The sequence below is a fragment of the Eleutherodactylus coqui genome, chromosome 6, assembly GCF_035609145.1.
Source record: "Eleutherodactylus coqui strain aEleCoq1 chromosome 6, aEleCoq1.hap1, whole genome shotgun sequence".
NCBI classification, from domain to species: Eukaryota; Metazoa; Chordata; class Amphibia; order Anura; family Eleutherodactylidae; genus Eleutherodactylus; species Eleutherodactylus coqui.
In genome coordinates this window covers 242080791-242094556 of record NC_089842.1, presented here as the reverse complement: position 1 = coordinate 242094556, position 13766 = coordinate 242080791, and the positions used below count along the sequence as shown (strand labels likewise).

The 13766-nt window shown below is 49.2% G+C and overlaps 1 protein-coding gene across 2 annotated transcripts; it reads right to left on the bottom strand.

Annotated features, from left to right (window-relative positions):
- Positions 1–2811: 2811 nt before the first annotated feature.
- On the bottom strand, positions 2812–4974 carry MRPS21 (mitochondrial ribosomal protein S21). 2 transcript variants are annotated; one of them, XM_066609191.1, is made up of 3 exons: positions 4786–4974; positions 4438–4529; positions 2812–3141 (listed from the first exon to the last, which is right to left on the bottom strand). In XM_066609191.1, exons 2-3 carry the CDS (start codon positions 4518–4520, stop codon positions 2961–2963), a joined length of 264 nt encoding a protein of 87 aa, XP_066465288.1. In that variant the 5' UTR covers positions 4521–4529; positions 4786–4974; the 3' UTR covers positions 2812–2960. The 2 variants fall into 2 exon arrangements, with proteins under 2 accessions (XP_066465288.1, XP_066465289.1); XM_066609192.1 differs by lacking the exon at positions 4786–4974 and adding an exon at positions 4690–4713.
- Positions 4975–13766: the final 8792 nt, after the last annotated feature.

Below are 13766 nucleotides of genomic sequence, written 5' to 3'. Positions count from 1 at the left end.
GGTGTAAAGGTCAGCACAACAACCTGCAGCCCTGCAGGTGATCAGGGGACGCAAACTCCCACGCGGGTGCAGAGATCACAGAAGAGATATGTAAAAATATCGCTGCAAAGCCAGAGTCAGGACGGCTTATGGAAACACGGATTGGTTCAGAATCGAGAAAGGCGGACGGCGAGGCTGCATCCTATCACCAGTGCTTCTCAATCTGTACGCAAAAACCATCAGGAGGCGATGCAAGCTGGACCAATCAGAAATTGGAGTCAAATCGGTGGCAGAAATGTCAACAACCTCCGATATGCGGATGCCACCACCCTGCTGGCGGAAAGTGGGAGGGACCCGGAATACCTTATCCAATGGGTGCAAAAGGAAAGTGAATGCATGAGGCTGTACCTCAACAGCAAGAAGACGAAAGTCATGACCGCGGTAGGCAACGGTGCAGCGAACATCAACAACGAAGAAGGCGAGTCGGGCCAAGATTTCATTTTCCTTGGATCCAAAAATCGATTGCAACGGGCAATCTGGACCCGAGATCAAGAGACTGAGTACGCTTGGTGGGAATACAATGCAAGGAATGGAAAAGATCTGGAAAAGCAAGGATATTAGCATCACAAGAAAAACCAGACTGGCCGATGCAATCGTCTTTCCCATAACGACTGATGGCTGCGAAAGATGGACGCTCAGGAAAACAGGCAGGAGGAGAATTGATGGGTTTGAGCTCCGGTGCTGGAGGAGAATGCTGCGGATACCGGACCGCCATGACAGCGAACAAGGTAGTGTTAGATCACGGCAAACCGAGAATATCACTAGAGGGCAAAATCATCAAACAGCGGCTCCCTTGTTTTGGGCACGTGATGCGCGCTAACTGACTGGAAACAGGACTGATGCTCGGCACGGTCAATAGAAAGAGAAGACCAGGACGACAAAGAACAAGATGGCTGGATACAATCAAGGCCACCAACAGGGCAATGAAAGAAGCGGCCAAAGACAGGAATGTGTGGAGAACATTGGTCTATAGAGCAACCGAGGGTCGGACGCGACTGAAGGGATCATCATCAGAATTAATCCATTTAAAGGGGTTGTCTCGCGGCAGCAAGTGGGGTTATACACTTCTGTATGGCCATATTAATGCACTTTGTAATATACATCGTGCATTAAATATGAGCCATACAGAAGTTATTCACTTACCTTCTCCGTTGCTGGCGTCCTCGTCTCCATGGCTCCGTCTAATTCTGATGTCTTCTGGCGTTTTTAGACGCGCTTGCGCAGAAGGGTCTTCTGGCTTCTCTTCGGTCCGGCACGAGCGGCGTTCTGGCTCCGCCCCCTTCTACGCGTCATCGCGTAGCTCTGCCCCATGTGCCGATTCCAGCCAATCAGGAGGCTGGAATCGGCAATGCACCGCACAGAGCCCATGGTGCACCATGGGAGAAAACCGCAGTGCATCATTGGGAAAGGACCGGCGGCCATCTTAGGCAGAAGATTTTTTAAAGTCCTTATTTCATCGAATCGGTGAGTAGCGAGCGGATTTAAAAACGCTTTAAATTGCTATTTTATGACGGGGGGGTGACAGGGGGAATGGGGTAGGGTAAAATTTTGATGTTTGCCGCGAGACAACCCCTTTAAATCATCCCAGATACATGAAGTCCAACGTTTCGGCAAGACGTTAAATAAAGCAGCGATGTTATTCTGGATCTCCTGGGTCCCTCGGCGCTCGCTGGGGGTTAATAGGTTTTACCACTTTTGTAAAAACTTAACTTTTTTTTTAACAAACAGATATTTTGTGTGTCAGCGCATCCCACGACCTCAAGAGGGTTTCTACTTCCGTCAACGGAGCTGGACATGGGCTTGGTTTTTGCTAAGTGCCTTGTAGTTTTATTGTTACCATTGTGAAGCTTCAACCTAATTACTTGTTATTCCTCTCTTGTAGAAGCAACATGAACAGAAAATGGCCGTTTAAGCATTCTGTTTAGACAGCATTTACTGTAATGTAAAGTAAGGGAGCGAGTTATGGATGTGGCCATACAGACTAGGTGGAGTTTGTTTTAGTTCTCTTTTTCCCCCCCAGAGTATTCTGGGGGGGAGGGAAGGACCCACCATAACACACCCTTTTTCCTCTACCAAACAGAGCATCACCCCCCCCCCCCCGACATACCAAACAGAGCATCACCCCCCCCCCCTTGACATACTAAACAGAGCATCACCCCCCCCCCGACATACCAAACAGAGCATCACCCCCCCCCGACATACCAAACAGAGCATCACCCCCCCTCCCCCCCGACATACCAAACAGAGCATCACCCCCCCACCCCTCCCCCCGACATACCAAACAGAGCATCACCCCTCCCCCCGACATACCAAACAGAGCATCACCCCCCCCCCCGACATACCAAACAGAGCATCCCCCCCCCCGACATACCAAACAGAGCATCCCCCCCCCCGACATACCAAACAGAGCATCCCCCCCCCCGACATACCAAACAGAGCACCCCCCCCCCGACATACCGAACAGAGCATCCCCCCCCCCCAACATACCGAACAGAGCATCACCCCCCCAACATACCGAACAGAGCATCACCCCCCCCGACATACCGAACAGAGCATCACCCCCCCCCCCCCCCGACATACCAAACAGTGCATCCCCCCCCCCCAACATACCGAACAGAGCATCACCCCCCCCCCCCCGACATACCAAACAGAGCATCACCCCCCCCGCCGACATACCAGACAGAGCATCCCCCCCCCCCCCCCCCCCAACATACCGAACAGAGCATCACCCCCCCCATATTGGACGGAGCGTCACTAGAAATGTAGCACAGATGATACAGAAAAGGGTTTATTAGGAATATTCCACCGCTCAGATTCTACAAGTCTGACATTTCCTTCAGTGTGTAACGGCGGCAACAAATGTATCAAGAGACGCCGTCCAAACTGGAACCAGACGTCCAACGGGGCCACACTGCGGCCCTCTAACAGCCAGGCCAGGGGTCCGTCCGGGATTTCCGGCTCAGGAATGCTATTTTTCTTGCCATCTCGGAGTTATAGATCCGCTTACACGTCTCGTACTTCACCTTCCGCCTCTTGTCACACGGCGCCTCAAAGTAGCGCCTGCACTTCACGTCGTTGACTATTCCCTCCGCAGTCAGGATCCTGGGGAGACAAAGCGGCGTGGTCACCACCTGCAGCAAGAAACGTGGCGCCGAGCCGGACCACCAGGGCAGCTGCGCATTATACAGTTGTGTGCTCCAGCTGCTGCAGAACCTCAAAACACACGTACCTCGGCTGCTGCAGAACCTCCCCATCCCCTCCGCTCCAGTGCTCCTGGTTTGGAGGTTCACAATCCCCGCCTCCAGGAAGCGCTGGCTGTGATTGGTTGTTGAGCGCCACGGCTGAGCCAATCACTGCAGCGCTTGATGAACCAATCACAGCCATTCAATGCACATCTGTACCAGAATCCTCCGCGCAAAATATATTCCAGACTTGAGTGCGAATCGGCTGCAAAATCCGCAACGTGGAAAAGTGGCCTAACGGTAGCGGAAAACTCCGCCTCCAACAACCGTCTGTCTTCGGTTTTTGGCGCAGATCCACAATCGGATTTAGTCTACATGTGGAATTCCGATGCGGAAATGACCTTTCCCGATTCGCAAGTCTGCATGCGGATTCCTCCCATCGGGCTACATCTGCGCAAAACCCACGGCGGTGAGGCGCGGTGTCCAGGGGGGGGCGGGGGGGGGAGATCCGCGGCAACCTTACTGTGTGAGCATAGCCAGTACTTCTCACAGCTGGGAGTTTGCTACAACCGTACCCAGGCTATACCGTGCGCTGAGCCCGGCCCGGACCCCAGAGGGGCGCTCTACCTCCACTGACACACTGTAACAAACCGCTGCTGCTTTTAGGTCACGCAGGATTGTGGAAACTGGATACAACTGTGACAAAACCTCAGCTGCGAGAAAACGAAACATCAAAGACTGCAGAAGGTTTCATTATATAGCAGTTAAAGGCGCGCGACGATGACTCGGACAATCCCTTTAAGCTGTATGTACTTTAACCCCTTCCTGCCTCATTAAATACTTGGACATCACGGGAGGGAAGCTGTTAGCGTGAAATGGCGTACACGGATGGCGTGTAGGAGACACGGGAGCCGAACCTGCACCATCCACAGCGGGAGCCGGCTATAACGGACGGCGAGGTTCCAGCTGCAACAGCGGGGATCGGAGAAATCCAGTGCCTGCCATTAACCTCTTACATGCCGCGACCAGAAGCAGGGAGCTCCCGTTGTGATGTCAGCGGCCCTCCACCATACAATGGCGGAGGGCTGATAGGTTGCCGCGGCTCGTGGTTACACAGATGAGAGATTATAATACACTGCAGTATAGAAGTACAGCAGTGTATTATAGGAGGTACCAGCATGCACCCCGCCGCGGGATATCCCGTCCCCGCGGTCACCTGTTCAGGGTCTTATACGCGGCGTCCACGTTCCGCTCCTGCACCATCACCGTGCGGGCGATAAACTTCAGATGGCTCGCCATCTCCGGCCCCTGCGAGAGACAAAACCAGTATGATTACTAGGAGGCACACATTAACAGAACTACAAGTCCCAGCATGCCCTGCCAGCCCACGGGCCACTGCTTAGCATACAATAACAAGTCATGCTGGGGCTTCTAGTTCTACAGGCACTACAGTCACATAAGTGGTCACTGGTGTCCCCGCTGCGGGTTACAGCGGTGTCCGTCCTGCACTGCGGCAGCAGAGCATGCTGGGAGATGTAGTTCCCCAAAGTACAAGTCACATTACCGGCGGTCTCCTTCACAGGGTGGGCGCTAGAATGGAGTTGCTCCTGGTAGGTATGATGTCACTGGATGGGCGTGGCCTCCGGGGTTACAAGTCCTATGCATACACGTGACTGCGGAGGGAAGACGGTACATGGGGCTGCAGGGGGGTGGAGCCCTGAGTGTGCGGGCAGCAGGACTGGAACGGCGCTTAGCGCCAGCAGCTCCATTGAGACATGCGTATATCGGCAGGGTTTTCACGCCCCACCGATAATGCTGCCCCTCTCTGCAGGGGGCGGGGCGGGTGCAATTTAGCTCCGCCCCGTCCCGCCTCTCTCTTTGCAAACAGTAGGGAGGGGGCTGGAGCTCAGTGCACTGCTCCCGCCCCCTCTCCACTGTTTGCTATGAGAGGGGCGGGACGGGGCGTCTGAATAAGCCCTTAAATCTTATTGGCTCTGAGGAGGTGCAGGTCACCTGACCAGAGGGGGAGGAGGGAGAGACAGACTGTATCCAACCTACTAGGATGCGATACAGCACACAGAATCCCACATAATAGGAGTAGATACAGCAGAGTATATAGCAGGATTAGATACAGCAGGTGGTATCCCACATAACAGAAGTAGATACAGCAGCTCAGCAGAGTATATAGCAGGATTAGATACAGCAGGCGGTATCCCACATAATAGGAGTAGATACAGCAGAGTATATAGCAGGATTAGATACAGCAGGCGGTATCCCACATAGTAGGAGTAGATACAGCAGCTCAGCAGAGTATATAGCAGGATTAGATACAGCAGGCGGTATCCCACATAATAGGAGTAGATACAGCAGCAGAGTATATAGCAGGATTGGATACAGCAGGCGGTATCCCACATAATAGGAGTAGATACAGCAGCTCAGCAGAGTATATAGCAGGATTAGATACAGCAGGCGGTATCCCACATAATAGTAGATACAGCAGCTCAGCAGAGTATATAGCAGGATTAGATACAGCAGGCGGTATCCCACATAATAGGAGTAGATACAGCAGCTCGGCAGAGTATATAGCAGGATTAGATACAGCAGGCGGTATCCCACATAATAGGAGGAGATACAGCAGAGTATATAGCAGGATTAGATACAGCAGGCGGTATCCCACATAATAGGAGTAGATACAGCAGCTCAGCAGAGTATATAGCAGGATTAGATACAGCAGGCGGTATCCCACATAATAGGAGTAGATATAGCAGCTCAGCAGAGTATATAGCAGGATTAGATACAGCAGGCGGTATCCCACATAATAGGAGGAGATATAGCAGCTCAGCAGAGTATATAGCAGGATTAGATACAGCAGAGTATATAGCAGGATTAGATACAGCAGGCGGTATCCCACATAGCAGAATATTGTGTGACTGAGTTGATCCTTCTCAGTGAAATCCTACAATGTCTCCTCTCTCTGATGTGACCTACTGGGGATATAACGGGGTTAGATGGGGTTCCCCAATCATTGTATTCTTTATGTTACAGAGCGCCCCATGTTTATGGAATGGGGTGTAATAAGAGCTGTGCATTATATACATGATCATCACCAGCGTGATACGCAGCGAGCCCCAACGCTGATAACTGCATGTCACCATCACCCACTACATGGGAGACCCCCGGGGACGCCAACACGGAGAAGGACTGGGGGGGGGGGGGGGTTATAACTGGAAGCTGAACTGGAGCAGCAGAAAAAACATGTCTGCCCGGAAATCAGCGATATGTTCACATTATTTCGGTAAACGAATGGTTCTTAAGTTATTGAGCGGAAGCATTGATTGTCACCCGGGTGACCCCGATGATACGGGCAGCGCAGCTTCATCACCCGAGTGGGAACTCCACAAAACCAAACTTTTCTCTAAATTAAAGTTATTTTCCTTTATATTTTACAGTAAGCTAACAGAACAAATAAACTCATCTTACACACAAAAATCGGGTTGTCAGGAGTAAGGGATTAACGTGTGATCGCTGGCGGTCCGATATTAGCGCCCCCTGTATACCCCATGTGACTGGAGCCGCAGCGCACACGTGTGACTACCGTTACATTGATTCCCAGGGTGATGGAGGGAGAGCGATGCGCTCATCAATCCTCTATGTACTCATTAGTGTTGTAATGTGGAGCTCCTAGGAATAGCGCCATCCATAGGCCGCCTGCTTCCTTCGTAGAGTCACCAGATATACAGCGATGCAGAAACCGATCTGTCCTCTGATGGAAATCTCTTCTAGATCAGAGTCTTTGTCCTCGGAAGATGCAAGAAGAGAGGAAGGGCCCTTCTGCACGGAACGATAATCGCTCACATTCTGGCCGGATCGCGGGAATCTGAGTGATAGTCGTCCAGCGTAAATGTCGGCAGCGACTGATAATTCGCTCATCGTTCATTTACTGCAGGCATAAAGATCAAATGACGGTCGGCCCATGTGAACAGGCAGATGTTCACCTATGAGTGATGTCCTGTTCACTGTGAATGCAGGCGGGCGGCCGGCAGCGATCTCCATCCCGCTCCGCCTCCATTCACGGAGCGATTATTGCTGGGAGGCCATAGATGTAGCCATAGAGCAAGGAGGCAGGGCACACACTGGCATCAGGTAGGACACTCCCACCATATGTGAAGAGTGCCCACCTCCGCAGAGCACCTCCCACATAGGGGGGAGATCTGTTTATACATGTTATGTCGTTCCTCCGGCGTTCTGTACCACCGGGTCAAGATCTTCAAGTTAAGCTCCTGCAGCCTACAGGCGGCTGCTAACTTTTTGATAGGAAAAAGGACTTTTGCCAAAGTTCCATGGAAAAGCTTCTACCTATTTCCCTCTCCCAAACATCTCCATAACCCGTCCGGGCGTCCCCCCTCCCCCGGGTCAGCGGCATTCTATAGATCACTGAAATGGCACACCTAGGTGATTCCAAGGCCAAACACAGAACTTCAAATGGAGAGAGGGGTCTATTGAGGTTCTCCACGGGTGTCAGGGAGCTGGATCAAATGGAATGTAACAAAGGTGCATTCTGCAGGTCGCAGTCACGCTCGGGGTCCAGACAGGTTACTAAAGGCTTATACACAAGTCTAACATAGGTATAAATATTTTATTGTAAAAGCTACAACTACATCATTTTTCCGTCATGAACACAACAAGTTTGGAGTTGCTCCTTCCATCTGGGGACGGTCGGTGACTGTCGGTCGGGGTGCTGATGAAGGGTCCTGAAGCGTGGTAACTCTCAGAGCCCTGCTTGCATATTGCGGTGGTGGTCTTGAGGGAGGCAGGGCCCTGCTTGCATATTGGGGTGGTGGTCTTGAGGGAGGCAGGGCCCTGCTTGCTTATTGTGGTGGTGGGCTTGAGATGGTATTTTTGGTGGCTTCTCTGATTCTCAGCTGTCTATTTGAGCTGTAAAAGAGAAGAACAAGGCTGTGAGATGCCATCTGGGACAACGGCTTTGTGTGTGCGGTGTTGTGGGATGTGTACTTCACCGCTTACCTTGGCTGAGAAGGTATAAGTAGAGAGGACCCCGAACATCATACTTGATGGCATCTTTAAGGAATTCTGTAAGGTACAAAAATAGAGAAAATGCTGAGGGCTGCCGAACATCAGAAGTCACCGAGAGGAGCCCGGTCCCAAGGGACTATCACAGGAGTGTCTATAACATACAAGTGTCCAACCCCGGAGCTCCAGCCATTAATGGGGCTGAAGAGGGGGCAGATGTCATTACAGTGAAGACATCAGCGGCCCCCACATTACTCACCGACATGCCTGACTACGGCCTTCTTGTCCATTGCGTTGGTAAGGTGGTGTTGTGCCTGGAGTAGCAAGATCTTCTTGATCTTGTGGTCATTATGTACCTAAAGGAGATACATATAGATAAGATGGTCATCGACTGGATTAAAGGGGATCTCCTCAATATCCCTGCTCAGTTTCTAATATACACTGTATTATATCTCTGTCCAGCAGGGTATTTACTCACAAGGGGCCGATACTTACCAGATAGCCGTAGATGGATTCCCGGTCACTGAAGTCTGGAGATTCCTCCGGATGGAAAAATCTCTGAATGCTCGGTCCTTTTATGAAGGATAGGCAGCGCCGCAGAGATGAAGTACTGGCCTGGTGAGGAGAGAAAACGCAGGTTTATACTAATATCCCTAATGGAGGTATATGGCCAACATCAAATGGAAATGGTGTCCTTGGCATCCAACCAGATATGGACTAATTGGATGGCATCGGTGACACCGCTGTGTATCCCCTGCACCCAGAGGCGTAACTTGAAGCTTCTGGGCCCGATACAAAAACTATACCGGGCCCCCAAGTATAATGTTTTATACATAGTACTGGGCTCTCTATATGGAGAAGAGAGGCCTTATGGGCCCCCTAAGGCTCCTGGGCCCGGGTGCAACCGCATTCCCTGCACCCCCTATAGTTACGCTCCTGCCTGCACCCTGTAGTGTTCTATACTCACTGCTGCCATCTCCAGGTTGAGGCTATTTAGTTTCAGGAGCAAAGTTGGAATAATGCTCCTAACTTCATTGGTAAACTGTCCAAATACTGGGAGGCGGCAGGTCTCTGTCAGGCATGTCAATAGATGAATGGCCGCAATCTGGACTTGTTCTTCTGGCTGGAAATCAAGTAAGAGTCCAGGTTATAGTGATAATAGTAGTATATAAGGCACACTACATATAGAGCTGTTATATAACTCACATAGTCCATATGTTCCCGGCATACGTTTATAAATCGTCTGATTTTGGACAGTTTCAGGCATCTGATGATGGTGGTCAGTGCCCTCAGTGCCACCATGATGACCTTGGGGCTGCTGGTGTTGGATAGTTTGAGCTCCAGGTGGGAAATAATCTTATTTTTGCAGCTCTTCACCTGCAATAACACGTAGGATACAATGTCATATACCACAGACCAGTTCTCTCTGATGGTAATGCCATAGTAGGACGTTCTACTTACCGGTCCTTGGGCTCCGATGACTGCATTACTCAGTCCCTCTATGGCGATCCTGCACAACTGGTCATCGTCCTCTTTTGTGATGTGCAGCAGATGTTTGATGGCGCGCTCTTGGTCCTTCTGCTTCATGATTTTAGGATGTTTCAAAGCCTACATGAATGAGACAGTGGTCAGTGACCCCAATGATATGTTATTATAGATGTTCTACCTGACCCCAAGTACACATCGAACAGACATATAGAAGTGAGAACCAGAAAGTCATTGGTTGTGCAGGAGTTGTGTTGTGTAAGGCTGGGGCAGAAGTAAGGCTGAAGAACATGTTACCCTGTTCATGCCCCTAAATAGACTTTGTCATCACCATTTTAGGGAGTAGCAGTTTGGTGCCACGACCCTCTGATCCCTCCCTCATACTCATAGACTTTGGTGTCACCATCTCACCTCACTGAAGAAGATCAATGCTGTCATTCTGGTCTTTGTGGTGGCATTCTTCAGGGCATTAAGCAGAAACCGCAGGAAATCCTTGGTTATTTTCCTGCCAGAAACCAAAGATCTGCAAAACGTAAAAAAGTTATAAAATAGATAAGTTGTAATTAACATGCAACCTTCCCTTGATGCTGGTTACAGCTTAAGACTCTCCTCAGGCATTGGCTATTGGATAGATTACATGCTCAGAGGAGGGATGTTCCAGAGGAAGCCCCTCCTCTGAGGATCCTGTAGTAACATTATGCTGATCACACATTTGATGTTTGATTATGGGTAATATATTCCTGACCCCGAGGAGATATCCCAGCATTCCCATTCCCAATATAATTTACGGTATCACAGTCTAATACGGGTTGGATTTCCATAGAGCAGTGAGATTGATGACCAACCCTTCACGTTGGGGAGGGTCAGAACTTACGTTACAAATGCGCTGATCTCAATCCGTTGTTTCTCTTCATCTTCCGGCTTACTCATCTCCCGTAGAGTTTGCTCACTTTATTTAAATCAAGAAGAAAGAATTAAAATCACAATGACCTCTGACCTGTGACAACCAGAAGTGAAGGAAGTAATGGCCTTCCGGAGATACGGAAACATCTTGTTAGAGAGGAATTTCTGCACACTGTGGAGTTATGGAGGCTGATGGGTTCTTTTCTCTGATAATGGGGGACAAGCCTCAGTCTATTTCTTACCTGTATTTCTCTAGCAGCTCGATGTGAGGAAAGGAGGGTAAGTCAGGATCTTGCTTATGTGGGTGATCTTGTATGTTATTCATCCCAATTAGCTCAACTTGTGATGGTTCAGGAGCAGTAAATGGTTCCAGGGCAGCTTTCGTGGAGTCTTGAAGCTGTTGTGATGATACAAATGTTAGACTATCATTAATATATTGGAAAATCCATTCTTACGCAGATCTATGACTGCAGCCTGGGACATAAGACATGATACACTATTATAAGTTTAGCGCACCCAAGGTCACATACTGATGCATCCATCTACCTATGTATCCCCATAACACTGATCTACCACCTCTTCATCCATCCAACTCTTCCTCCACTAGCAATTGTCCATCCAAGAACTAAACCCTGGGATTGGAGGTGTTGCTCTAGAAGAGTCTGACAGTTGAGTATTTTTGTATATGTCTTTTAAGTGATCTGGTGGAAAATGCCCCATATGTAACATATCAATCCTATAAAAATGGGTCCGGAGGAGCTCTTCTTACCTGCACATGGACATCGGGGAGCCAGCTGGAAATGTTGGCCTTGATGTTGCTCATGATGGTCATAAGTTGCAGATGATACTGCTCGTTGTTCTCCATGTATATTTGAATGTTGTTGGAGAGACGTCTTATAGCTGTAGAGAAAAAACACATATAAGTAAGGGTGAGGTGGATATTATAACCCTGGCGGTTGGTCCTCGGGTCACTAGTTCTAGCCTGGGACTCCGCAGCCTCACTGTACTGTTAGTAGGTGGCTTCATAACATAGTGTATATAGTAGACAGTGCAATTATAGCCATGTACAAGAGGTGATGGAGCTACAGTCATCTGAAGCGTCATACTCACCATAACACAACGTCTCCTTAGATGGTTGGTCTTGAGGGTCTTTTATGACTCTGCTTGCTTGTAGCAGCAGGTCCAAGGTGTGCGGGATGACAACACTTGCTGTAAGGGGAGAAGAACATAAAGGTACATTATACACATGCCATGTTTCCCGGAACCAGTAGATGCTCTCTACAAGGACGTTTTTAGACGATGGAGCCTGAGCTCTGAAGTTGTGGCTGCAGAGGGTGAAGCCGAATCTCTCATATATGTTAGGCTGAAGATCTGTCCATAGGGTCTTATGGATGGCACATATGTAAGCAAACCCTGGCCCAATCTACCTGCAGTCACATCCACTAGAGCGGCCCAGACAGACAATCTAGATCCAGTAGATTCCTTGGCAGCTCCTTGCTAATAGAGAAAGATGTCACTTACTACAAAGAGATGTCACTTCTGCCAAGGTGTCAATAATGGCTGCATTGAGCTCCTCATAGTAGATGTTGTATCTCAGCTCTCTGACAACTGGTCTGAGATGTAGGATGCTCAGCCAGACAAGAACCTTCTTAGCCATGATGTATGAGAAGGTTTGTCCTTTCTGTAAAGAAAGAAATGCAGCCGGTTATAATCATCCTTGTTCTTCACATGTATCACACAAAACAATGTGCGAGTCCCAGGTCGCTATACTTACTGTGTATTCCATTATCATGTGCTCACATAGCACATTGGCCATATATGCCTCCATGTAATGTGTCGCGTCTCTTCTGTACTCGATGACTCTGATGAAGAAGCGACATATGGCGGTATTGTATCCAGGAGGTAACTGGAATAGAAAGAGGAGAAAGTTGATCGATGGGTGTTGAGAAATGTTATGGTTCTATTACACTGTCTCACAATGAGCTCTGAACATGAAGGGTTAAAGGAACCCTACTTGGAATGTGGGTTTCGTCTAAAGTCCTCTTAGAGGGGTTGTCACTTCCCACCATCCAAGTAAACAGTGTGGTTGGGCTCATCGTAGCGCCAATTGTATACAACTATAGGATATGAAGATTAGCCTCCTCACCAGTTCACTCAGTATGGCCTTCTTGAAGACGTTCATATATGTGCTCAATTCTGTATCCGCCAGTCCCAGGATGAAATCAGGGACACAAGCTCCAAAGGCGGCTTCTTCCACCGACGTCCAGGTGTCCAAAGCATTTTTGAGCTCTAGAATAGAAAAACAGAAACATTTAATGACTAGAGGGATTATCCAAAGACATGGTACAACACAGATGGGGGCACATCCTGGTCTTGGGTCATGAGTCCTCCACTGATGCTGGTAACACTGCAGGGGCTCCGTAGGGATTCCATCAGTGCTGAGGCAGAATATTACTTGAGATGGGATTACATGATGGATGGGGATTAAGAGGAAGAGTTTCATTTGTATGGAAAAAATCAATATGCTTCTGACAGGGAATTAAGAACCTGTGCTCAGGGGAGTGATCAGATCATTTGCTCAGGGGAGGGAACTGAACTGTCTGGCTCCACCCCCAAGGACCTAGTAGTAACATGACTTACATCATAACCTAGGTTAACCAATCAGAATTAAACCAACTGAACATCACTGTGTCTGTCAACTCAGTGCTCTGGCAAGTGGGGACTACAAGTCCCATTAGTGGGTGAGGGGTCGGTTTTGCTTGCTACTAGTGCACAGCATCGCCTCATCCTTCCACTCTTTAGTAATCACATGGGAAGGTCATATATGATACATGCATGTGCATGGTGATAGGAGGTGTCCCCTGTATGAAGCTGTGATATAAGATGCTGTATGATAATACGGGTAACATAGAGAGACTTTACCTTTATTTGTTTCCACGTGGAATATCTGGTGTTGTATTTTCGTGGTCTTCATTTTCACAGATCTGCACAGGAGAGAAATGATTGTGATGTTACATCCGGGACCTCTCTGTCTTCAGCAATTAACCTTCTCCCACCCAGGAAATATGATTATTCCATAAAGAGCGCCCTCCCAAGGCAGAGACCAGAGAGGGCAGCATCCGTACT

Bases quoted from the DNA above. Each gene is read 5' to 3' on its own strand.
- MRPS21 (XM_066609191.1), bottom strand. From the start codon at position 4,520: ATGGCGAGCCATCTGAAGTTTATCGCCCGCACGGTGATGGTGCAGGAG. The intron at 3,142-4,437 runs GTGACCGCGGGG...TTGTCTCCCCAG, and splicing joins GCGTATAAGACCCTGAACAG to GATCCTGACTGCGGAGGGAA.